The sequence below is a fragment of the Hyperolius riggenbachi genome, chromosome 2, assembly GCF_040937935.1.
Source record: "Hyperolius riggenbachi isolate aHypRig1 chromosome 2, aHypRig1.pri, whole genome shotgun sequence".
NCBI lineage: Eukaryota > Metazoa > Chordata > Amphibia > Anura > Hyperoliidae > Hyperolius > Hyperolius riggenbachi.
In genome coordinates, this window is record NC_090647.1 from 426411541 (window position 1) to 426437294 (window position 25754).

General features: G+C 41.7%; 1 protein-coding gene across 2 annotated transcripts in view; it reads left to right on the forward strand.

Moving 5' to 3' along the window:
* The window catches only part of NLGN4X (neuroligin 4 X-linked), a 456497-nt gene that overhangs the window by 203874 nt on the left and 226869 nt on the right, over positions 1-25754 (forward strand). For both annotated transcript variants that reach the window (XM_068269915.1, XM_068269913.1), the window contains exon 3: positions 20901-21658. In XM_068269915.1, coding sequence (XP_068126016.1) covers positions 21187-21658 — 472 coding nt within the window. In that variant the 5' untranslated portion in view covers positions 20901-21186. The remainder of the gene's footprint in view (positions 1-20900; positions 21659-25754) is intronic.

Consider the following 25754-nt stretch of genomic DNA (forward strand, 5'->3'; position numbering starts at 1 on the left):
ACGGACAAGAGCAATTTTTACCTGTCAGTGCTCCTCCCTTTTATTTGGCAGTTTTTACTACTTAATGCAACAAAATTATCTATACCTTGTTTTTTTTACCACAAATTAGGCTTTCTGTGGGTAGTACATTTTGCTAAGAATTATTTTATTCTAAATGTATTTTAACAGAAATATAAGAAAAAAAATGGAAAAAAAATCATTGTCTCAGTTTTCGGCCATTTTAGTTTTAATAAACGTTCTTTTGTGGATAAAACCTACACATTTTAATTTGCCCATTTGTCCCAGTTATTAAACCATTTAATGTATGTCCCTATCTTAATGTATGGTGACAATATACAGTATTATTTGGAAATATAGGAGTAATTTTTTTTTAGTCCTATCCATAATTACAAGTCCACTATATAGTAAAATAATAGTAATATACACTCATAAAATACAGATCAAAAAAGTTGAGTCCCTAAGGCAACTATTTATGTATTTTTTTCTTAAAGTGATTTTTTTCAACAAGTGTTTGTAATGCGTGTTGTGCAAATAGCATATTTTGTGTGTAAAACTAATTGCATGAATTGAGTAATGCGCATTATGTAGATTTGGTAAAATGTACATGTACTGTTTACACATGTACACTTTTAGTTTAGTGAATACACTCCATGGAGTGCAGAGAAACAATTTACAACAATTGAGAGACATTTTATAAGCCCATTTTTTAGCATACACTTTAACTTACTATCTTACTAATGCTAAAGGTCATTACATGATGATGGCTCAAGACTTAATTTTAAGAAGTCTTTTGTTGAGGTCTGATTAAAGCTGCTTAACCACTTGAGGACCAGGCACTTTTTTTCCATTCAGACCACTGCAGCTGTCACGGTTTATTGCTCTCTCATACAACCTACCACCTAAATGAATTTTGGCTCCTTTTCTTGTCACTAATAAAGCTTTCTTTTGGTGCTATTTGATTGCTGCTGCGATTTTTACTTTTTATTATATTCATCAAAAAAGACATGAATTTTGGCAAAAAAATGTTTTTTTAACTTTCCGTGCTGACGTTCTTCAAATAAAGTAAAATTTCTGTATACATGCAGCGCAAAAAATGTGGACAAACATATTTTTGATAAAAAAAAAACCATTCAGTGTATATTTATTGCTTTGGTTAAAAGTTATAGCGTTTACAAACTATGGTGCAAAAAGTGAATTTTCCCATTTTCAAGCATCTATGACTTTTCTGACCCCCTGTCATGTTTCATGAGGGGCTACAATTCCAGGATAGTATAAATACCCCCCACATGACCTCATTTTGGAAAGAAGACATCCCAAAGTATTCACTGAGAGGCATAGTGAGTTCATAGGAGATATTATTTTTTGTCACAAGTAAGCGAAAAATGACACTTTGTGACAAAAAAAAAAAGTTTCCATTTCTTCTAACTTGCGACAAAAAAAAAAAAAATGAAATCTGCCACAGACTCCCCATGCCCCTCTCTGAATACAATGAAGTGTCTACTTTCCAAAATGGGGTCATTTGTGGGGTGTGTTTACTGTCCTCGCATTTTGGGGGGTGCTAATTTGTAAGCACCCCTGTAGTGCCACACATGTGGTAGTACCGCCGTACTCAGGAGAAGTAGTATAATGTGTTTTGGGGTGTATTTTTACACATACCCATGCTGGGTAGGAGAAATATCTCTGTAAATGACAATTGTTTGATTTTTTTTTACACACAATTGTCCATTTACAGAGAGATTTCTCCCACCCAGCATGGGTATCTGTAAAAATACACCCCAAAACACATTATACTACTTCTCCTGAGTACGGCGGTACCACATGTGTGACACTTTTTTGCAGCCTAGGTGCGCTAAGGGGCCTAACGTCCTATTCACAGGTCATTTTGAGGCATTTGTTTTCTAGACTACTCCTCACGGTTTAGGGCCCCTAAAATGCCAGGGCAGTATAGGAACCCCACAAGTGACACCATTTTAGAAAGAAGACACCCCAAGGTATTCCGTTAGGTGTATGGCAAGTTCATAGAAGATTTTATTTTTTGTCACAAGTTAGTGAAAAATGACACTTTGTGAAAAAAAACAATAAAAATCAATTTCCGCTAACTTTTGACAAAAAATAAAATCTTATATGAACTCGTCATACACCTAACAGAATACATTGGGGTGTCTTTTTTCTAAAATGGGGTCACTTGTGGGGTTCCTATACCACCCTGGCATTTTACGGGCTCAATACCGTGAGTAGTCTGGAAACCAAATGTCTCAAAATGACTGTTCAGGGGTATACGCATCTGCAAATTTTGATGAAAGGTGGTGTATGAGGGGGCGAATTTTGTGGAACCTGTCATAAGCAGGGTGGCCTTTTAGATGACAGGTTGTATTGGGCCTGATCTGATGGATAGGAGTGCTAGGGGGGTGACAGGAGGTTATTGATGGGTGTCTCAGGGGGTGGTTAGAGGGGAAAATAGATGCAATCAATGCACTGGGGAGGTGATCGGAAGGGGGTCTGAGGGGGATCTGAGGGTTTGGCTGAGTGATCAGGAGCCCACACGGGGGAAATTAGGGCCTGATCTGATGGGTAGGTGTGCTAAGGGGTGACAGGAGGTGATTGATGGGTGTCTCAAGGTGTGATTAGAGGGGGGAATAGATGCAAGCATGCACTGGCGAGGTGATCAGGGCTGTGTTCTGAGGGCGTTCTGAGGGTGTGAGCGGGTGATTGAGTGCCCTAGGGGCAGATAGGGGTCTAATCTGATGGATAGCATTGACAAGGGGTGATCGATGGGTAATTAGTGGGTGTTTGGAGGAGAGAACAGATGTAAACAATGCACTTGGGAGGTGATCTGACGTCGGATCTGCGGGCGATCTATTGGTGTGGGTGGGTGATCAGATTGCCCGCAAGGGGCAGGTTAGGGGTTGATTGATGGGTGGCAGTGACAGGGGGTGATTGATGGGTGGAAGTTCCAGGGGGTGATTGATGGGTGGCAGTGACAGGGGGTGATTGATGGGTGATTGACAGGTGATCAGTGGGTTATTACAGGGAAGAACAGATGTAACTAATGCACTGGCGAATTGATAAGGGGGGGTCTGAGGGCAATCTAAGCGTGTAGGTGGGTGATTGGGTGCCCGCAAGGGGCAGATTAGGGTCTGATCTGATGGGTAACAGTGACAGGTGGTGATAGGGGGTGATTGATGGGTAATTAGTGGGTGTTTAGGGTAGAGAACAGATGTAAACACTGCACTTGGGAGGTGATCTGACGTCGGATCTGCGGGCGATCTATTGGTGTGGGTGGGTGATCAGATTGCCCGCAAGGGGCAGGTTAGGGGCTTATTGATGGGTGGCAGTGACAGGGGGTGATTGATGGGTGATTGACAGGTGATTGACAGGTGATCAGGGGGATAGAGGTATACAGTACACAAGGGAGGGGGGGTCTGGGGAGAATCTGAGGGGTGGGGGGGTGATCAGGAGTCCCCAGGGGGCAGTTTAGGGTTAAAAAAAATAGCGTTGACAGATAGTGACAGGGAGTGATTGATGGGTGATTAGGGGGTGATTGGGTGTAAACAGGGGTCTGGGGGTGGGCAGGGGGGGGTCTAAGGGGTGCTGTGGGCGATCAGTGGGCGGGGGGGATATCAGTGTGCTTGGGTGCAGACTAGGGTGGCTGCAGCCTGCTCTGGTGGTCCCTCAGACACTGGGACCACCAGGGCAGGAGGCAGCCTGTATAATACACTTTGTAAACATTACAAAGTGTATTATACACTTTCCGTGCGGCGATCGTGGGGTTAACATCCCGCCGGCGCTTCCGTATGGCCGGCGGGATGTTGCGGCGGGTGAGCGGAGTCAGGCGCCGGTGGAGGATCGCGTCACGGATGACGCGATCGCTCCGCCCATGCCCCTAAAAGGACCGCCGCCTCTGTGGGTGAGCTGGTCCTTGCGGGCTCCACTTCCCGGCCGCCCCTGTGCGTTAGGCGGTCGGGAACTGGTTAAAGGAAACTATTACAAAAATTGTTAAAATGTATCATACAATACGTACAGTACATACAAACATACATACAAAAATACATTTCTTCATGAGTAAACACATTATAAATTAATGTCTCCCTATGTTGCTGTCACTTACAGTAGGCAGTAGAAATCTGACAGATATGTAAGGTTTTGGACTAATCCATCTTGTAGGGAATTCTCAGTTATTTCGTTATTTACAAAAGCAGTTACTGAAGTTGCTCAGTCCAACTGCCAAAATAAAGTGTAAACAAGTAGAGAAGATAGCTGACATCTTTGTTTTGATCCTTTCCAGGTGTGCTTTTGTAAAGAATAAAGGTAATACTGAGAATTTCCTAAGAGGAGATGGACTATTCCAACATCTGTCGGATCTGTCAGATTTTTTCTACTTACAATAAGTGACAGCAACAAAGTAAAAAAAAGTTTTTATAGTGCATTTGACTGTTGCACAGGAGATAATGGTCCTTTAATATACATTTCCCTGGAGCTCTGAATTGCTTATTGAAAGAAAAGGCATTTTAGGTCTACCTCAAAGGGCCTGTGGGAAAACTTTTGTCATTCATAAAAGCTTAACTACCCTTAGAAAGGGTAAGAAAACACATGCATGATAATGACCACATGGAATATGACGATGCTAGCTCAAGTCCCTATAGGAAAATTAGAATTGCTTGCCCTATAGGGAAGGAATAAATTAATCATGTATGTTAACATTTGCAGATCTTATCAAGGGTTATATTATAGATAGCTAGAATTTTCCAAGCTGAGTCTTTTAACAAGTGTATTGTTATGGTTGGCTATTTCATTATAGATCCGCTTCTGGAAAAGAAATAAAACAAGCAAATAAGCATGTAAAACACAGTTGAATCAATCACAGTTGAATCTGTTGGGAACCACATTAAAAATGAGGTATTTTCAAAAGTTATTTGTAACACAAATAAACTAGACCCATTTAGCAGTATAGTACAACCTTGCCTTTAGAAGGCAGTCTGGGATTTAATCTGTGAACAATGGATTCTAGTGTCCCTTTTCCACTCTTTCAAAGCTGTGTGGTGTTTTGTGATGCTTGTCATATTGTTTTGTCTCCTCAGTTCGCTTTTCGCTGTTCCTTCTTCCCTATGGTCTGCATTATACTCATAATCCGTAGTTCAGGGTCAATCTTTGCTCAGTGATAGTAGTGCTTATATTTTACCACAGGAATATAAATAGTAAGCAGGAGTTTTCCTTTATATAAAGACAAAACTATTTTTAATGGAGCTACAGTTCCATATTGAGCCTCTTTATTACTATGACTAAACTCTCTCATCTTGCGCACATGTTTTATCACTTTGAACAATTAACATCCCCAGTATGTAGCACATATGCAGCACATACATTTATGTACTCCATGTATAAAGTGTAAACAGCTGGCTAATAAAGCACCTGTGACATTTCACCAATTTATAGCTCAACAGGGCACATAAACAAATATTCTGTGTATTGTGTATTATGTGTATAGATGTAAAAGGCTGTAAACAATTGTAGAATAGGTGTGGCAATGGCAATAATATATACAACTACCTACATCAGACCTATGAAAAGGCATTGAAAGACAACTGTAGCTTATGTGCAAACATTTTGATGAGGGCTTCATAAATGTGACCAGTGGAAGAAGTGCCAGGCAGAAAATGATTCCTGGATCTAGTGTTAAACATTCTCCTGCTGTGCCTTAAACCAGTGCTGCCCAACCCTGTCCTCAGGGCCCACCAACACTGCATATTTTGTAGAAATCCAGAACGGTAGTTAATTATCTCTGGTGAAACACTAATTACCTTGCCTGTGAATGTTTGTGGTTTCTTGCAAAACAAGTACTGTTGGTGGGCTTTGAGGACAGGTTTGAGGACCTCTGCCTTAAAGGACAACTGAAGTGAGAAGGATATGGTGGCTTCTTCCATATTTATTTCCTTTTAAGCAATACTAGTTGTCTGGCTGTCCTGCTGATCCTCTGCCTCTAAAACTTTTAGCCATAGACCCTGAACAAGCATTAAGATCAGGTGTTTCTGACATTATTGTCAGTTCTGACAACTGCATGCTTGTTTCTAGTGTTGTTCAGACACTACCGCACAAATAGACTAGCAGGACTGCCAGGCAACTGGTATTATTTCAACGGAAATAAATATGGCAGCCTCCATATCGTTCTCACTACAGTTGTCCATTAAAAAATAGTGTGAACATAAATGTATTGTTCTGTTTTCAGTATATTTCTATGTTTGCTGTCCTTTGCACTAGTAGGGATGAGTAAGCACACAACTGAGAACTACAGATGGCCCGAACCTCCGATTTTCAGTTCGCGAACTGGGTTTGCAAACTTCCGCCGAAAGTTCGGGTCGCGCGAACTTCCGTGAACTGCAATAGACTTCAATAGGGAGGCGATCTTTGAAAAATAGAAATACTTATGCTGGCCAGAAACGTGATGAAAAAGATGTTTAAAGGGGTCTAACACCTAAAGGGGGGCATGGCTGAGTGGGATACATGCCGAAAGTCCCGGGGAAAAATCTGGATTTGACGCAAAGCAGCGTTTTAAGGGCAGAAATCACATTGAATGCTAAAGTGCTTTAAAACATCTTGCATTTGTATACATCAATCAGGGAGTGTAATTAATAATAATAATTGCAGTATTTGTATAGCGCCTTTCTCCTTGTCGCACTCAAAGCGCTTGCGAGGCAGCCACTAGAGCGCACTCAGTAGGCAGTAGCAGTGTGAAGGAGACTTGCCCAAGAAACTCCTTACTGAATAGGTGCTGGCTTACTGAACAGGCAGAGCCGAGATTTGAACTCAGGTCTCCTGTGTCAGAGGCAGAGCCCTTAACCATTACACTATCCAGCCACTAATTAGAGTACTGCTTCACACTGTGGTGTGTGGCTTTGAATTTTGTGTGCTGCTTTTCCTTAGGTGGTCATCCCATTGCAGTTTGTGCTTTGTAATCATGTGCCTTCTTAAGGTAGTTGTCCCTACGCGGGTCTTGGTCTTTCCACGGCTCAATTTTCGGTGGCAGAGAGTACAGATGGCATTGCTCTCATCTGAGGCAGACACACAAAAAGATTTCCACACCGCTAAGCCCTGGGGTGATGGCACTTTGGTGGTGGCGGCCGACTGAGTGGGGAAGAATCAGAGCAGGAGGAGAAAGATATGTCACACTTCTGTGCGGAAGCAGAGAAAGAAAAGGTGTTCTGTGTTAAATAGTCAACTACGTCCTGACAATATTGAAGGTTGATGGCACATGCCTTCTTCTGAACACTGTACTTTGTTCGAGGGCCGAACAAAATCACAACAGCGCGACCTCGAACAGACCTGCCAGGTGGTCTGCCTCTGCCTTTTGTTTTGTCCATTTTGGGGGGGATGAAGTGAAAGGTATGCACTGACTTGACTAATACAATGTGCAGTCACACATGTGCAGTTAACAGGTATGCATGGAGTGGTAGATCACACTGCGTGCACTCACGTAGGTAGGTGGGTGCACTGAACACAACAGGTAGGTTTATGCAGTAATGGGTATTACAATGTGCACCTGTCACACACAGACAGGTAGCGGACAAGCACAGTGACACTGCGTGTGTTCAACTCACATAGGTGGGTGGGTGCACTGTGAACAACAGGTAGGTATATGCAGTAATGGGTAATGTGCATCTGTCACACCCACAGGTAGTCACTGAATGTGCGGGGCCTGGCAGTAGCACCCACAGTATGAATTATCAAGGCTGTCTATGCAACACAAGTGTTGGTGGGACCCACATAAAAAAAATAGATTACAAGAACAAGATTAGCTCTTAAAAGAGCTGTTGGGGGGTGCTATTTTAGCAATAAGAATCAGCAAGGAGCAAGCTAACAAGCCTACAAGAGCCTAACTAATCTTTCCCTATGAAAGAGTCTTCAGCAGCTGTCCCTTCTCTATTTACTGCAGGCAGTGAGTAAAATGGCCAGCAATGCCTGCCTTTTATAAGGGGGGAGTGGCTCCCGGAGGGAGTGTAGCCTGATTGGCTACAATGTGCCTGCTGACTGTGGTGTAGAGGGTCAAAGTTGGCCCTAATGGTGCACTATGGGGGTGAACCAAACTTCTGGAAAAGTTCGCGATTGTGAACCCCCGGAAGTTCGCCTGGAACCATTCGCTGGCGAACCGTTCGGGCCATCTTTACTGAGAACTAGTGCTGCTCGGATACCCCTTTTTAAAATCCGGATCCGATACCTAGTTTGATGATCCGCTCAGCTGGCTGCACAGGCAGACAGCTGTTTGTCCATTCCTCTAGTCTGTGGGCTGCAGGTCTCTGGAACAGAGACCTGTCTTTCCATTGCAAGTTTCTGGTCTGTTCTCTCGCTGGGGAATTTGCATACATTCGTTATGCAAATCCCCTACCTGCCTTCTTTGATGACTGGCACTATAAGAGCTTTATGTTTCCCAGAAGGCTTTGCTGGTCATTTCCCTTCCATGGTCTGTTCCTGATGGACACTGCTGGAGTGTCAGCCATTGCTATCTAGTATAGTTAATTCCTGGGGGTTGCTTTAGGCTCCCCTTCTAGCCCAGTCAGGTTGTATTATCTGTTTGTTTGTTCTGTTGCCATTGTCCTGTCCCAACGGCGGTCGACAGGAAATGGTTCTGATCTCTGTTCTTGGAGTATAGCTGGTGCAGCGGTTGCTACCAGTTATCTCTTCTGATCTGTCTCTTTGGATCGCGCTAGCCACTTTTCGCTAGTGCTGTGGATCCTTCTGTTCTGTCTCCTGGGATCGCGCTAGCCACTTTTTTCGCTAGCGCTGTGGATCCTTCTGTTCGGTCTCCTGGGATCGCGCTAGCCACTTTTCGCTAGTGCTGTGGATCCTATCTCTCGCTTGTCCCTGTTTTCGTGTGTCTGTCTTGTCTGCTACGCTTGCTGGAGGCTCAGTGAGGTAACCATTAAGCAAGCGCTCGCGTCCTCTGTTTCATGTTTGTCTGTTAATGGTTAGTTAGGCGTGCTTGTCTCTATTGTGCTTATCACGTGGAGACCGCGCATAACCGCGTGCACTGTTGCGAATGAGTGCGGTGTTCGTGGTTAGCTAGCATTTGTTATTTTCCGTATCTCCTCATTGTATTATTTGCTGTGCCTTTGCTACCCTCGTGCCCTGTTTTGCTCAGTCTTGTGTCTCTGTCGACAATCGCCATTCTTGCGATTGCATTCCCACTTCGTTTCCGCCGTTGTGTGTTCACCGTCGCTGGGTGGGGACTAGTTTGGTGGACACACATTGGTTCTGTCCCTTTGCTCTGTTTCTTGTGGGCTATCCAGCCCTGCCTGATCGTACCTTGTCCTGGATCTGTACAATTCCCGTCTGGCATCTGTGGCTGTGCAGCGACTGTGTTCGCCTGCACTCCACAGCGCCATCTGCCGGAGGGAATTGCCCTCTGTGGGTGCATAGCACCTAGCCTGGGTGTCCTCAAATATACGCTTGTGGAGGGTTTCCGCCGTGTCAGCGCACGCGTTGTGCGCTGATCACGGAGAAAGTTCCATAATCGTTACACCTAGATATCCGATCCGGGTCTAGGTTTTTGTGACCCTAGGCTATGACCTCTTTGGCCTAGGGGCCCGAAACTCACCAGTCATGATCCCCCTAAGAGTCCCTACAATGCTAGAAAACGCGCCACTGCTGAGCCATCGCCCTTTGAAAAAATGTGAGATTTTGGAATGTGAAATAGGAGGCCCAATGAAAGCCTATGGGGGAATTTAGCACTTTTGCACCCCCGTAACTCTGGTTTGCAGAGATGTAGGGAACCCAGCGTTGGAGTGCAAGTACAACAATATGCCTTCTACCTGCATGAGACATGTCGTGAGATTCAGAGTTTGCTAACGGCCATGGCTGCGATTTATGTTCCTCAGAATCGCCACCATTAACATTGCCAAAATGAACAGGTTTTTGTGACCCTAGGCTATGACCTCTTTGGCTTAGGGGCCCAAAATCACCAGTCATGATCCCCCTAAGAGTCCCTACAATGCTAGAAAATGTGCCACTGCTGAGCCATCGTCCTTTAAAAAGATTTGGGATTTTTGAAAGTGAAATAGGGAGCCCAATAAAAGCCAATGGCAGAATTCAGCACTTTTGCACCCATATAACTCTGGTTGGTTATCACCCACCGACTTTAGCAGTTAATAGAAAAGGCCCCTCACATCCTAGCAACACCAAATTTGCAGTATATGTTAGAAAGATAGCAGGAAACAATATTTAAAGGACTTCCGAGGCCACAAATGGGAAAAAAGTTAAATACCTTTTCATAATCCAGATCCCTGGAGGACACCATCCGCGCCCTCCCATTCATTCTGCCATGGCTCCCACAGTAATACCAGGTTCCTGACCCCTCCAAGCGGGTCGGGTTCTCATTCCCCCCTCAATATGGCCACCACAGATTGCCGCGGCTGTGCAGTCCACATAGGCGCGATTGCAGCTGCGCAGCTCTAGGGCCTCCTCCCGCCACATCATTAATATGCGTGCATACATCGGATGCATCGGGAGGAGGTCCTAGAGCTGCGCAGCCGCAATCACGTCTATGCGGACTGCACAGCCATGGCAATCTGTGGTGGCCATATTGAGGGGGGAATGAGAACCCAACTCGTTCAGAGGGGTCGGGACCCGACCGGGGCTGGTGTTACTGTGGGAGCCATGGTGGAATGAACAGAAGGGGGCGGATGGTGTCCTCCATGGATCTGGATTATGAAAAGGTATTTAACTTTTTCACATTTGTGGCGTTGGAAGTCCTTTAAAAAAATGTTTTGTTTTGTTTTGTTTCTTATGTGCTGTGTGTGGGAAATCTGAAAAAAATGGAGTGGGGTCGACCCTCCCAAGCCTCTGCAACCCCTTGTCCCCCATGCAGGCTGGGATATCCAGAATGCGGAGCCCCGGCCAACTGGGGATTTGCACCATGAGCTATACCAGCCCGCATGGTCCATGGTATGGGAGGGCTCCGGGGGGAGCCTTCCCTCCCAGAGCCTTTGTCCAATCCATGGAAAAGGGGCTCTTCCCCACCTCCGGTGCCCCCGGATGAGGTGGGGTCGATGACTCCCTGGGGGGATGTTCATTGTGGCATCTGGGAGTCCCCTTTAAGAAGGGGACCCCAGATGCCCACCCCCCTCCCAGGAGAAATGAGTATAGGGGTACAAAGTACCCCTTACCCATTTCCACAAAGGGTTAAATGAAATAAAAACACAACCACGACAAAAGTATTTTATTATTCTAAATTAACCATAAATACTTATCCGTACCTTAAAGAAAAATTCCCACGCCAATATCCTCGGTAAACGATCCTACGAATACTCTTATCTTGCGATCTTCAATTAAGTTGATTGAAGATCTCCGACGCCTCCCACATAGCAGAAAATGCGTCCTTTTGGACACATAGCTGCCGGCTCCTGCTGTCTCTCCCCACCTCCTCACCTGTCACCCTCACCTAGTCTGGCACCCGGTCCACCCATGGGTGAACCACGTACAAACCTACGTGAAGGTGACAGGTGAAGGCAGGTGGGGAGAGTCAGCAGGAGCCGGCAGCTATACGTCCTGCTCAGGATGCATTCTAAGCTATACTAACGGTTCATAAATCATCTGGTTCGTTTGAATGAATCGGTTCTTTTTTTTAATGAATCGACTTTTTTCTTTGAAACTTTAAAATCAATTTTCTCAAAAAGTATAAGGTCTTTTTGAAAAATGTTTTTTTCTCTTGTAGTTACTGCCCTCCTCTACATACTCTGCAAAGTTTGTGTTTGTACTATGTAAGGGGACTTTGCTATTAACCGCTAAAGTCAGTGGGCATTAAAGTCTATGGGCGAACCAATCTTTTTTTCGAAAAAAGTTCCTGGTTCACTGCGAACGCAAACCACCTAAAGTTCGCCTGGAACCGTTCGCCGGCGAACCGTTCGGGCCATCTCTATTTACAACTTCTTGTGGGAAATCATGCAACAAATTCAGATCATTGATATAGAGGTAAATAAAAGCATAAATGTGCAAAATAGAATACTATGCAGAAAGTTATGCTGTGAAAATAAATTGTTTGCCAAGGGAAGTAACTAGCATGTTGTATGACAAATGTTAACTCCAGTCTTCTGGAAATCACTCATCCATCATTATGACATTAATTTATGCACATGAGTTACCTGATCAGCACTGTCATTATTAAAGTCAGCAGGCAAGCCTACACTGTTTGTGTTTGACTTATTTACATTTTACCCAAAACTGATTACATTGCTGGCCTAGGGTTATCTAACTACATCTACGCTTTATAAAGCACTCAGATGTCTAAATAAGTGATGTCCCTTTTGTAAAATATCATTTATGCAGTATTATATCACAGGATATAACTTAAGTAGATGAAATTGCTTGTGATGGTCTGAAAATACCAGGATTATAATCTTGTTTTATGACATAATTAAATATAACATTAGGAAAGTCTTTTTGTCAGCAGGAGCTCAATCATAAATTCAGATCTTCTCTTCCAGAAACATTTAAGTGAAGGAACATTAATAGTGTTGGGGAAAACAAATTAAATTCATTATGCTGGTATTTCAGCCACTCAGGTAAATAACTTGTGTCCATTTGATCAGCTGAAATATTGGTAGAACTAGTTTCATAGAATTTTAAACCTGTTAATACTCCCTTTGAATAATTATCAGTTAACCAGTTCATAATAAGTACTTGGCAGCAGTGGCGAAACAATAGGGGATTCAAAGGTAGCGACCGCCCTAGGGCCCTTAGACTAGGGGGGCCCATCAGAAGCTTGCCTTCAACTGCTGTATTAGCTTTCCATTGGTACTATGGTGGTAATTATTAGGAATAGTCATTTAAAATCTGCAGAATTGAAATGTCCACATTTCCGATTGGAAATCGGAAATCAAATTTCCACAGAAATACCGCACTACCACAACTCAGTAATGATCACTCAATCACTGAACTTGGAAGCATTGGAACAATCAGAGAATGCAGATTACCTCTGTAATTTTAGACCAGTCACAAGACTCGGACATTACGGAATATTCCAGAGTCTTGTAATTGGCCTAAAAGTTTGGTGGTATTCAGATTACTGCAGTAAATTTCTGCATTTCCTGATTGGTCCAATACTTTGAGTCAAAGCATAAGTATTTGGCCAATCGGAGAATGCAAATAAATGACCCAGAAGAAAAGACTCCTCGGAAATCCACAGAACTGGTAATCGCAATTGGTGGAAATTAAAATTTTCTCGGAATTAAAAATTAGTATTTAGTCCATCCCTAGTAATGATCACCTCTATATGTTTTTTGAATAGTGGTAATCATTGACAAGCTTTTCCACTCCCCTGCTCATACTTCTCTGATGCTGCAGCTGTCCTTGGTAGGTTTTGGTGCCCCATATTAATTGCTTGAAGGGGGCCAAAAGTAACATTTGTTTTGGAGCCCCTAGCTCTTTAGCTATGCCACTGCTTGGCAGTATCTCTTTTATGTCAGATTATGAGCCATTCAGGTCAGCATTAGTGTTGGGCGAACAGTGTTCGCCACTGTTCGGGTTCTGCAGAACATCACCCTGTTCGGGTGATGTTCGCGTTCGGCCCGAACACCTGGTGGTGTTCGGCCAAACTGTTCGGGTTCGCCCGAACGGTTCATTGCCTGGCTGAACAGGGCCCCTGTTCGGCACGAACAGGGCCCTGTTCGCCCGAATACTGCCCCCTATGGGGTCGCAGGCATAAGGGGGGAGCATGCCCCGATCGCGGGGGGGGTCGGAAATTCCCCCCACCCCCTCCGCTAGCGCTCCCCCCTCTGCCCGCTTCCCCATTCAAAAGTTAGGAAGTGAAACTGTACCTGTGCGGTAGTGGGTGGCTGGCAGTGGGCGGCACTATGGAGTGACTGAGGAGGAGGAGGAGTCCGGAGAGTGACGCGTTGAGGGAGGCCGGGCAGCGGGCGGTTCAGCAGTAGTACCGTACTACTGCTGATCCGCCCACTGCCCGGCCTCCCTCAACGCGTCACTCTCCGGACTCCTCCTCAGTCACTCCATAGTGCCGCCCACTGCCAGCCACCCACTACCGCACAGGTACAGTTTCACTTCCTAACTTTTGAATGGGGAAGCGGGCAGAGGGGGGAGCGCTAGCGGAGGGGGTGGGGGGAATTTCCGACCCCCCCCCCCCGCGATCGGGGCATGCTCCCCCCTTATGCCTGCGACCCCATAGGGCCCCCAAAAGCGGGATGTTCGGGGAGTTCAGGGTTCGGCCCGAACATGCCGAACATTGCGGCCATGTTCGGCGAACTTTCACGAACCCGAACATCCAGGTGTTCGCCCAACACTAGTCAGCATACATATGTATTAAAAATGCTGAAAATGTTACACCATTTTATTATATTAATGCAAAACGCTGTATTAAAAAGTAGGAGAAAAAATGCTTAAAAATTGAATGTGAAGTGCAGAAACAGCTATTCTACTTGAAGGCCAACATACTTTCACCTTTTGCATTTTGCTACAATGGCCAGAACTGCCGTTTGGCCAAGGCAAACCAAGCAGCCACTCGGGGCCTCACCCAAAGCAGGGGTCTCCCATTGTTCCAGAACCATCCTGGCCCCACACAGACTTCAGATCAATGGCAATGTGAACTGAGGGGAGAGCGGTGCAGTGACCACAGAGTATACTTCAGATGCGAAAGGGACGTTATTGCTCACTTTTTACATTTGAAGTGTGCTGCTTGGTTACTGTGCACTGCTGTCCTATATTCAGGTCTGTGGGTATACTTGGGGGACATCTTGGCTATCTATAATGGGGTGACTACCTAATCTGGGGGATACCTGGGTTACCTATACTGGGGCTGGCAACCAATACTGGGGGACACCTTGGTGGTATCAATAGAAAAGGACACCAGAGATGTGTAAAAAGGTGCCACTATAGACTTCAATGTTATTTTTTGCAATAAGCAACTATAAGGGGTGAAAAGGGTGCCCATTATTTTATACTGGCTATATCATGTTCCTATTGACGATATCATGGAAATGTTTGCAGTTACAATAAAGGACCTGATTTCAATTATGCTTACACTATATGTCCTATAGGTCTCATTATTTGATTCATTTTATTTGCAGCTGCTACAATCCACACAACATGTTGGTTATTTGATCAACACTGGTTATTGCTTTACTGGTTATATCTGTTCAATATTGCACCACAAAGATCATTGTGAATGCAATTTACATCTTTGTCATTAAATGTGGCTGTAACGATCAAGGAGAATACCAGTTATAGCCTTAAGAATTCTGCTACAACAATCTCACTGAATACCGATTAGTTAGTGACCACCATGGGGAGTTAAGGTTAGGCGCCAGGGGGTAAAGTTAGTAACCACCATGGTGTTTATGGTGTTTAGACACCAACATATGAGGATTTAAGGATAAGTGCTGGGGTGGTAAAGGTTGGGTGCTTGGTGGGGTTTAAAGGGGCACTATGGTGAACAATTGTAAAATGTAAAATATGTGCACACATATACAAATAAGAAGTATGTTTTTTTTCCAGAGTAAAATGAGCCATAAATTACTTTTCTCCTATGTTGCTGTCACTTACAGTAAGTAGTAGAAATCTGACAGACGTGACAGGTTTTGGACTAGTCCATCTCTTCATAGGGGACTCTCAGGGATTTATTTACTTTCAAAAGCACTTAGTGAATGGCAGTTGCTCTGTCCAACTGCCAAAAAACTGTGTAGCGAGCAGGGAAGCTGGCCAGCATCATTGTTTATAACCTTTTTAGGGAATATCTTTATAAAGAATAAAAGCCATGCTGAGAATCCCCCATGAAGAGCTTGACTAGACCAGGCATGGACAAACTTGGCCCTCCAGCTGTTACGGAACTACAAGTCCCACAATGCATTTGCCTTTATGAGTCATGACTGTGGCTGTCAGACTCCTGCAATGCATTGTGGGACTTGTAGTTCCTTAACAGCTGGAGGGCCAAGTTTGCCCATGCCTGGACTAGACCAAAACCTGTCGCTTCTGTCAGATTTCTACTACCTACTGTAAGTGACAGCAACATAGGAAAAAAGTAATTTATGGGTCATTTTACTCTGGAAAAAATGTACTTCTTATTTGTCTATGTTTGCACATATTTTAAAATTTTAAATTTTCGCCATAGTGCCCCTTTGAGTCAGGCACCACCATGGAGGTTTAGGCTGCTTTCACAGTGGGACATTACAGGTGCATGTTAGAGCAGCCTGTATCGCAGCCCAACTCACAGTAATGAAAAATCAATGGTCTGTTCACAGTACCCACGTTGCGTTACAGTGTAATGCTGGACGTTCAAAGAAGGTGCAGCATTCTGTGCATTATACGCGGTTTTATAGTGGTTTTGCACATGCTCAGTGCAGGAGAGGAGGAGGGGAGAGTCCGCTATTGTCCCTAGCCACATGGCTAATTAATATTTACTGCACTGTGTGATGTGCAGTGTTTATCTCCCGGAGCAGCTGCTTTGTGCGGCGATTGGCTGGCGGGAGCATGTGATGCAGAGTGTTCCAATCACGTGGTCTCCACAGTCTTTGGATGCATGCGCCGTTTTCGTTCTACCAGTATCGAATGAAAACGGTGCACCAAGAGACGCATAACGCGTCTCTATGTAGCGTCCGAATTTATCACCACCATGCGTTGCATTAGGGGAACGTTATGCGACCTTAATGTCCCCTCTAACGCAACGTCTGTGTGAAAGAGGCCTTAAGGTTTAGGTGCCAGGGGGGTTTGGGGTTAGGCACCACCATGGGGGGGCTAAGGTTGGGCACCACCATGGGGGTTAAGGTTAGGAGACGGGGGGTTAAGGGTTGGGGACTACCATGGAGGTTTAAGGTTAGGCACCATTAGGGTTATATTCTAATAGCAGTTAATCCGTGGCCTTTTTTAAATGGAATCACACTAATTGGCTACAAACAGGCACCCTTTTAAAAACAAAATTACATTTATCGGCTTTATTTGGCACTACTTTTTTTGTACTTTTTTAGTTGAAAAGTGCTGGAAAGTTGCTTTAAATAGCAGATTAAAAATTATCTCCTAGAAGAAAACTTCCTAGGGGTCTTATTTTTTATTATAAGGAAAGGCCACAAACTGGGTCATATTTTGACAGAATTTTCGGTTAACATTGAGTGCATCTCACATACGTGCTGCTGTTGTATATATTTATCAGTTCATTAAAAATAAATGTAAAGAAAAAGACAGAAAAAGAAAAGTTTATTCTGGGTGTAAGGGAGATGAATGAGACTACTGACTGAATCTAGGTTAGGTTGAAAGGGTGAAAGCCTACGAAGGGAATGACAGAGTGTTTCAGGAATCAAATTAAGCTGTACCTAGAGACTAATAATAATACCCTTAGAGGTATGGTAAAGATTTTGTAAATAAATTAGTAGCTAAGAAGGATGCGAGTTAAACACCCAAGAGAAAAGCCATTGAAGCCACAATTTTCTGTTTTCCCATAGAGCTACACATATTTCTACTGCTTCGAGTAGACTTTATTGGCAATGATTAGTTATATGAGAATTACTATTGGAAGAAATTTCATGTTGCTCACCTCTTTTTGTGAAAATGAGGTACTTGACAAGCACAAAGCAAAAATCTTTGTGTAAAATAAACCTTTATGAAAGCTATCTGAAGCCTGTAGAGATTCACACTACCAATTACTGTATAGACTGAAAGTTTGCTGTACGTCCTCTAGAGCTAGTGTAAACCGTTTCTCTCCAACTGAAGACAGACTGATAAACACTTGCTAAACTTAAGTTGCCTGCAATTTGAACTGATGTAGATTCAATGTCAAACTGATGCAAATCTGATGAAATGTTAAATTAATGTTAAACTGATATGACACTGACAATGAATGAATATGGATGTATTTGAACACATGCCCTAAGGCTGCTTACACACCAAGACGTTAGAGGCGCACGTTAGTGCGCCTGTAACGCTCCCCCAACGCACAGCAATGTAACACAAGTGGGCTGTTCACACAGCCCACGTTGCGTTACATGTAATGCTGCACGTTCGGTGCAAAGTGCAGCATGCTACGGCGTTGGAGCGGCTATAGCCGCGTTAGACTGTTTGCACATGCGCAGTGGGGGGCGGAGAGGAGGCGGGGAGAGCCAGCTACAGTAGCCGCGCACATGGCTACTTAATATTCACTGCACTGGCGGCAGCTGATTGGCCGGCGGGACCACGTGATGCGGAGTGTCTCGCTCCGCATCACGTGGTCCCGCTGGCCAATCAGCGCCACTCTGGGAGACATTATAGGAATCGAGCCGCCGAACGCGGCTCACTCTACCGTCGGCTTTTGCAGCACCATACGTTGTGTTAGGTGCACGTTATGCGACCTTAACGTGGCACCTAACACAACGTCTTGGTGTGCAAGAAGCCTAAAGGTGAAATATCCTCATCACATAAACTTGCCCAGTTACACATAGGTATAGGAAAAAATGGAATCACATAAATAAATATGTAATGGAATGTTATAGTCTGCTGCTGCCAATAGTGGCAACAGCCTTACCTTAACATGTTGGAATTAAAAGCTATAATACATTATGATGCACGTCAAGAGGAGAAGGTTTACAACTAGAACAATAAAATATACTGTTTAACCATGCCCACTTTTAAGACCACACCCTCTTCATAATAAAATGATTATTTAACCTTCCCCATTGAACTTTTCTCCTTTAAGGGGTACGAAACTCAGCGTTTTTTGTTTGCTATAAAAGATTATGTACAGCATTAAATTTACTATCTTAAAAATTGTAGCAGAACAGCATTCAAACCCTTAAACACAGCCCGCTCTTCTTCAATGGAAAGCTTACTGCCACATCCAAGCAGGTGATATTATTTTTTGTTTACATGACTTTGTCTGTTACAATTAGTAACCAGCAGCAGCGTGCTAAAAATGAGCTCTCTCTGCTGTAGAAGCAAAGAGCTGAGAAGTGATCACTAGATAGATTTTAATATATAAATACAGTATCTATGCAATAAAATGTAATGACAGCTTTCAGAGCAGATAAACTGTACTTTGGGAACTTGTAATTTGTAAACAGACAATACAACTTGTCCAGAAAAGTAAATTAAGTAGCTGCATGGGTAATAAAAAGTAGGAAAACACATTTATATTGAATGTTATGTCAGAGTTTTACCCCACTCTAATGTATTATTAATATATTTTTCAATTCAAGGTGAAAAGTACACACCATAGCAGAAGCCCACCTTTACTTCAGAATCAAATATCATCACAATAATTTAAGGTTTGAAATAAGCAGTAGTAATAATATCCCCTCTCCCCCCACCAAAAAAAAAACACAGTTGCACTTTTTTGGGGTATAAACTGAAAAATATTTTTTTCTTTTTGTCCCAATTAAAATACATAAACCAAATTATTATTGGGAAAAAAATGTAGTTGGTTATAATGTACTGCACTGACAAGAATCTCTTATTTTGCAAGTGATTTATTTGGCATCAACTAATCAGGGTGTTTCTACACAGAAATAAACAAGCTCTACCAATGTATGCCTATACTAATCTAGAAAAAGACTTTTTGCTTTTATGGATTATTAACATGATACAATACTCTATTGCTACTGCTATAGTTCTCTTTAGAGACCATTTTGCAGAAACCCAGGTAAGTTATTCCTTTACAATTAATATCCATATTCTTCTGGCCCTTTGAGTACTCCCTCTTTATTGAAAAACAATAATAACCACAAAAACAAAGGAGTTCCCACACCGAAACCTGGTGGTAAATACCTAGCAGTGATGATACTAAGTGTCTTCCTAGCGACGGATCCCAAAGGCATAGCAGCAATCTGGCCTCCTGTAGTACATTCAGGAGCCTTGCAACTTTTAGTAACTTCTGTTAAGAAATTTGGGTACTTAGATCTTCCCACCTTCCCTGCTGCTGATGGCAATAGGAGCTGCAAGACAATTGTCATTATTTGCTCACACTACCAAAGAAGATTTGGAGATGTGTTGGGGAACATGCAAATGACCAGAACCAGTCTGTCACTTGCTCTCCGTTCACTGCTAACCTATTAGAGGGATAATTTGCATATTTAGTAGTAGTGCATTGTGGGTAACCACAAATGTTCACTTATAACTGAATTATTGCAAATTTTCTTCTGTTTTAAGAAGGCAATGACACCAAGCTATTAGAGAGACATGGCTTGGTTGAAGAGGTCAATGTTTGAATATGAAGAATTTGTATTCCTTCAAGGACAAATTGGACAGTTTGTTTGGAGAGCTAATGTGACTCTCAAAGTTGAGGACCCCCATTAAATAAGTATGTAAGGTACTAAATAAAACTGTTAGGGTAGGAGATGGTAGAGAGAAGGAAACATTATAAGAATAAACGTCTTAAGGCCTTAAGGGATACCCTTTGAAACTCTCAATCCCCAGCCTATATCATATTCATTAAAATGCCCTAAGCTCACAGACATGATCAGCTACTGGAAAGAAACAGTGGTCTCATATACTTTCCTCTGCAGTACTTTATTAATCGTTATAGATGTTAACTGTATCAAGGTAAACATAAATAGTAGGAGGAGGAATTTTTTTTTCTTTTTTTTTTTTTCTATTAAACTACGCATTTGGGTTTAATTGCAGTCCCGATACTGGTGATTGGGTTTTCATTACTATTTTGTATACCTTTATCTAATGCTCTAATTTCCCTGAGTGATGTTGTTTAACATTGTAATGTCTCTTCATTTTAATGTCTATTGTACAGTGTTGTGCAATATGTTTTCACTTTATAAACAAAGTTTTATAATAATGATTGCTTTAAAAATATTATAAAGGTAGTGATATTTTACTTTAAACGAAAATATATCAATGCAATTCTTCAGTAGTCTGTGTCCCTTTTTCTCTATTTGATTTGACTTTCATTCAGTTTATTTAGTACTAATAAGAAGCATTCTTTTTTTTTTCAGGCTGATTCGCTGTTAAGGGATCCCATGCAAAAATACAATGACTGAATTAAGCATATAAACTGGCATCAACATTTGGAATACCATAACAGTGATTATTTTACCCTAATGGAATGGATTTCACAAAACAAGCAATCTGGATTTTACAGATGGCAAATCAAGAAATAAGGCAATAATTTCTGTGGATATTTTAATCGAAAGAATTTGGTCTATCCTGGCTGAAGTAGTATTTTTGTTGTTTGTCCTCTCTACCTGGGAGATCTCACCTTTGCTGATGTTGATGTAAACAATGTCGAGACCAAAGGGATTGTTATGGTTGCCTTTGATCTTCACTCCTGTCTGTGTTGTAGTAAACTCAAACTTACTACTATGGATAACAGCCTTTGCTGTACGATTTACAATAATAGATGCCCAAGCACAGCATCCAGTAGTACCTACGAACTATGGTAAGATACGTGGCACAAGAACATCTTTATCCATTGAAATTCTTGGACCTGTAGAGCAATATTTGGGAGTACCGTATGCTGCGCCCCCAACTGGAGAAAGACGCTTTCAACCTCCTGAACCACCTTCATCTTGGACTGGTATCAAGAATGCCACTCAGTTTGCATCAGTGTGTCCACAGTTTCCGGATGAAAGATCATTACTGAATGATATGCTACCTGTGTGGTTTACTGCCAATTTAGATACAGTTATAACTTATGTTCAGGATCAAAGTGAAGATTGTCTATACTTAAACATCTATGTGCCAACTGAGGATGGTAAGTTTTTTTTTTTGTTTGTTTGTTGGTTAGTTGGTTTTTTACACATTTAGCTATCTTTAAGCATTGCAAGACATGTTATTGCCTATTTGTGTTTATTTCCAGCTATCTAAAATATAACATATGTATAGAACATTTAGACTAAATTTATTTGCAGGCATGATGGAAATAAAACAATCTGGCTTGTTACATAGCAGTTGTGTAAAACAATTATGTCACAAGCTTATATATTCAGATGTGAGAACCCCATAAGATGTACAAACTGGTATGCTTGCAATTATTTACTGTAAATTACTAGACATTTCCATGTTCAGTAATACCTTATAGATGTGCATGCTGCTTAATTATATCAATGTCAGCTTGGTTTTACTCTAACCGGAAAGTACATTTTATTCTGTTTTTCTATTCCATCATTTCATAAAATTCAGTTATTTTTCTTTTTTTTTTTTGTTATGGTCAGAAAATACGATTATGTAAAATCTGTGTGAAATCACAACATAGGTACATACAGATAACAGTCCAGTGGATAAAGATGTCATTGTTTCTATAGAAATTTGAAAAAAACCAAACAAACTGCTTAACCCAATATTCTTCATAAATGCATAATCTCCTTGTAACCCATGACAATCAATACAATTTTCTTTCTTTTGCCTACTTTTCATAATACTGCAAAAGTTAAAGAGACACTGAAGCCGCCTTAACATCATGTTTTTATTTTAAAAACCTCTTAAGTATGTTTGCCCTAACTAAAACGTTGCATCCCCATGGCTGAAATCTAAATCCCCCAAACTCCCCTTGCAAAATCCACGACTTTCTTGGTCGTGGATTTTGCTGCCCTGTGCGCTTCCATGAGAGACAGAGCTTTCAGCTGCAGCTCTGCCTCTACATGCATCTATCAGCATGTATCTCCACCTCTCCCCCACCCCTCTCAGTGAAGAAAGACTGAGAGGGGAAGGCGGAGGCGGAGATACACACTGATAGACGTGTGGAGAGGCGGAGCAGCAGCTGAAAGCTCTGCCTCGCACGGAAGAGCTCCCAGCAGTGTGCCTCGGGGAGTTTGGGGGGATTTAGTTAGATTTCAGCCATGGGGATGCTGTGTTTTAGTTAGGGCCAACATACTTAAGAGGTTTTTAAAATAAAAATGTGATTTTAAGGAGACTTCAGAGTCCCTGTAATATCAGTGTTTTGAAACGTCACAAATGAGATGAATTTATCCACGTGATGACCTAATGCTTCTCATTATTATATTTACTAAAATATACTAGCATGTATCAGCATAAAAAAATTGCTTTTTAAACTTAGTTATTAACACTGGTTCATCTTATTCAACACACATTGCCTGCTAAATATTAAGATGTATTGAAAATTGATGTTGACCATATTTAAAATCTAAAATAACATTTAGCAAAGCTAGCTAGTATATTTAGGTAATGAATTGCTATTTTGTGTTGATAAATAAAAGCAGTAGTTTGTTTACGGAAATGCAGTTATCTTTAAATGGGAGGTTGAACAACCCATCATAGTACTGAAAAGTAAAGTGACAGTTTTCTTAAGCAAAACTCAAGATAAGCACAATAAAACAGCAAGGGGTAAGCAAAGGCGGGTGATTGTTGTCCATGCAATCTGATTAAACACATTACATATGGTTACATGACAGTTCTCTGACAGAAGAAACTTGGTTACTATAGAAACAGACTGGGAAATTTGTTTTCAATGTCAAAGGTCTGGATGTGATTCAGTGAGGTTGATTTACTAAAGAACATGAAGATTGAAGAGCAGTGATCTGAAACTGTGTTTGTTGTAAATATCCAATCAGGTGCAGAGATGTTCCTATTTTTAATAACGTCCTCTGCAAATGATTGGTTGATAGAAGTACACACAGTTACTATTGTCAGTGTGTGTCTGCTTACATTAGTTCCAGGTAGTTTAATTTCCATGATCATTTATATCTGAAAAACTAAACATTGTGTACCATACTTACAATAATTTTGTGTTTTGTTTCATTTTGCAATATGGGATAAATACTGCATAGTAGAAAAAATATTTAAATGCCAAGCAGACAAATACAGCAGTTTAGCATTAGGCTTTTCATGTTATGTCATTTTATGTTTGTTTGTAAAACTTGTTCCTTACATGGAACTGATGTTATTGCAGGTGCTTTTTATTTATTCCTTCTATTTTTATTTTTTTCTATTTTTTTAAGACATTTTTTCTCATCTGTTTTTGAACGAAAACTGCAAGTTCTAACATGCCAGTCAAACATCTGTCAATAATAGAATAGAAGTTTAATTCCCACTTTTGTACAATACTGAAAAATCCATTTGCAATGCTTGTCATTCCCCACAGTAAGCATTATTAACAGGGATTAAAATAACATACTTAATCACTATTGAGTTCTTGGAGGAAAAAAATGGGCTTCTTCATTCAACAATGGAAACTGATTTCATGGATTTTTTCACATATTAAATATCTGAATTTCTGATGAACTGTAGCTTTGGTAGCATTACACGGCAAATACTTCAAAAAAGCTGATTCAGTAAGTGATATACAATGAAGAAGGTAGGTTTGAAAGATACAATGTATGTACCTTATGTGTATAAGATATACTATGATTTCTTGCTCCGGTTATTCTTGGTTCACAGGATTTTTTCCCTATAGACAATTAAGGAACAGGGTTATTTTTGTTTTTAATACAAAAGTTTTTTTTTTCTCCAAATGTATGCATAATGTGCTTTATTTGTACTTCTATTATTTGTATGTTTAAATATTATATACACAAAGTTGCATAGTTTGAGTGAAAATAGACATGTCCATTAAGTTAAGCCTACGTACCACATAAATGTGAAAAAAAAATTATGGACAATCTGAAGCTTTAACTCATCTAGATCAAGACAAAATGCTCTAGAAAAGTAAAATATTCCTTTCCAACTCTATGAGTCAATGAAACACATTATCTGAATCTTCATCATTCATTCTACTAGTTATTATTAGAGATATTAATAGCCCTCTATATTTTGTGTTTTAGGAAAACATAATAATTATTAAAACTCTCCACCACATTCCTGCCACTGGCTAAAAATAGTTCTGGTGGACAACATATGTTCACACTCCCTTCAGTAAAAAAAAGAACAGTTATTGCAGTTTAATATTGAAGAGTCTGCTGTTGGGATGTTAAAAGGAATAACTTTTCTCAAATTTTACATTCTAGACCAATGATCTACCCCTAACATATGATATCTCTGATCATTTTTTTTTCAATGAAGTGAGATAGGATAAAATCTGTTTAGTTCTTCATCATTACTCGGTAGTGAAAACATTTATGTCCAAAATTAAATATGCACAGCACTACTGTTGTATGAAAATATCCCCACCCCCTCCCCCCAATTCCCAGTGGGGTGGGCTACTATTCTGTGGGTGTGGGCATTACAGGCAGGCTTACTGTGATTCCATTATGTCTTTGCACCCATGCAGGATATGGAATTGGATGATGTGAATGATGCGGTCAGTTCTTTGAACCAGAACCTTTGGCTCACGTCTTTGCAAGGGACTTTCTGGCCTCAGCAGGGAAAAAATTGAATATAGTGTCACAAATGAGTAGTAAGAACAGCTACAACAATACTAATAGTTATGAGGATAACATACAGATTCCATCTTACAGAGCTTATAGAGCTATTTGTATGGTAGTTTACATTTGCAAGCGTTATAGAGGTAGTGCCCGACTTACAAATGTCTGACTTACAAATGATCTGCAGATACGAACAACCACTGATCTTGATGCTCCATTGCGATGACATCTTTGGGTACTGGTACCTCTTCTAGTGAGTCGGAACTCCATGTAAGAAGGAGCAGCTTAAATAAGAGTTTAACCTCCCTGGCGGTTAATTTTTTTTTTCAAATGGGCAAAAAACCTTTTTTTTTTATTTTTTTTTTTTTTGTTTCATGTAATGCTACCGGAGTGGTAGCTACATGAAACACCACTAGAGGGTGCATGTGGCTCTCTAGTGCAATCGTCGCCGGCATCAATAGCAAACAGGGGAGCGCGTATATAACGCGTTCCCCTGTTTGGCTTCTCCTGTCGCCATGGCGATAATCGGCA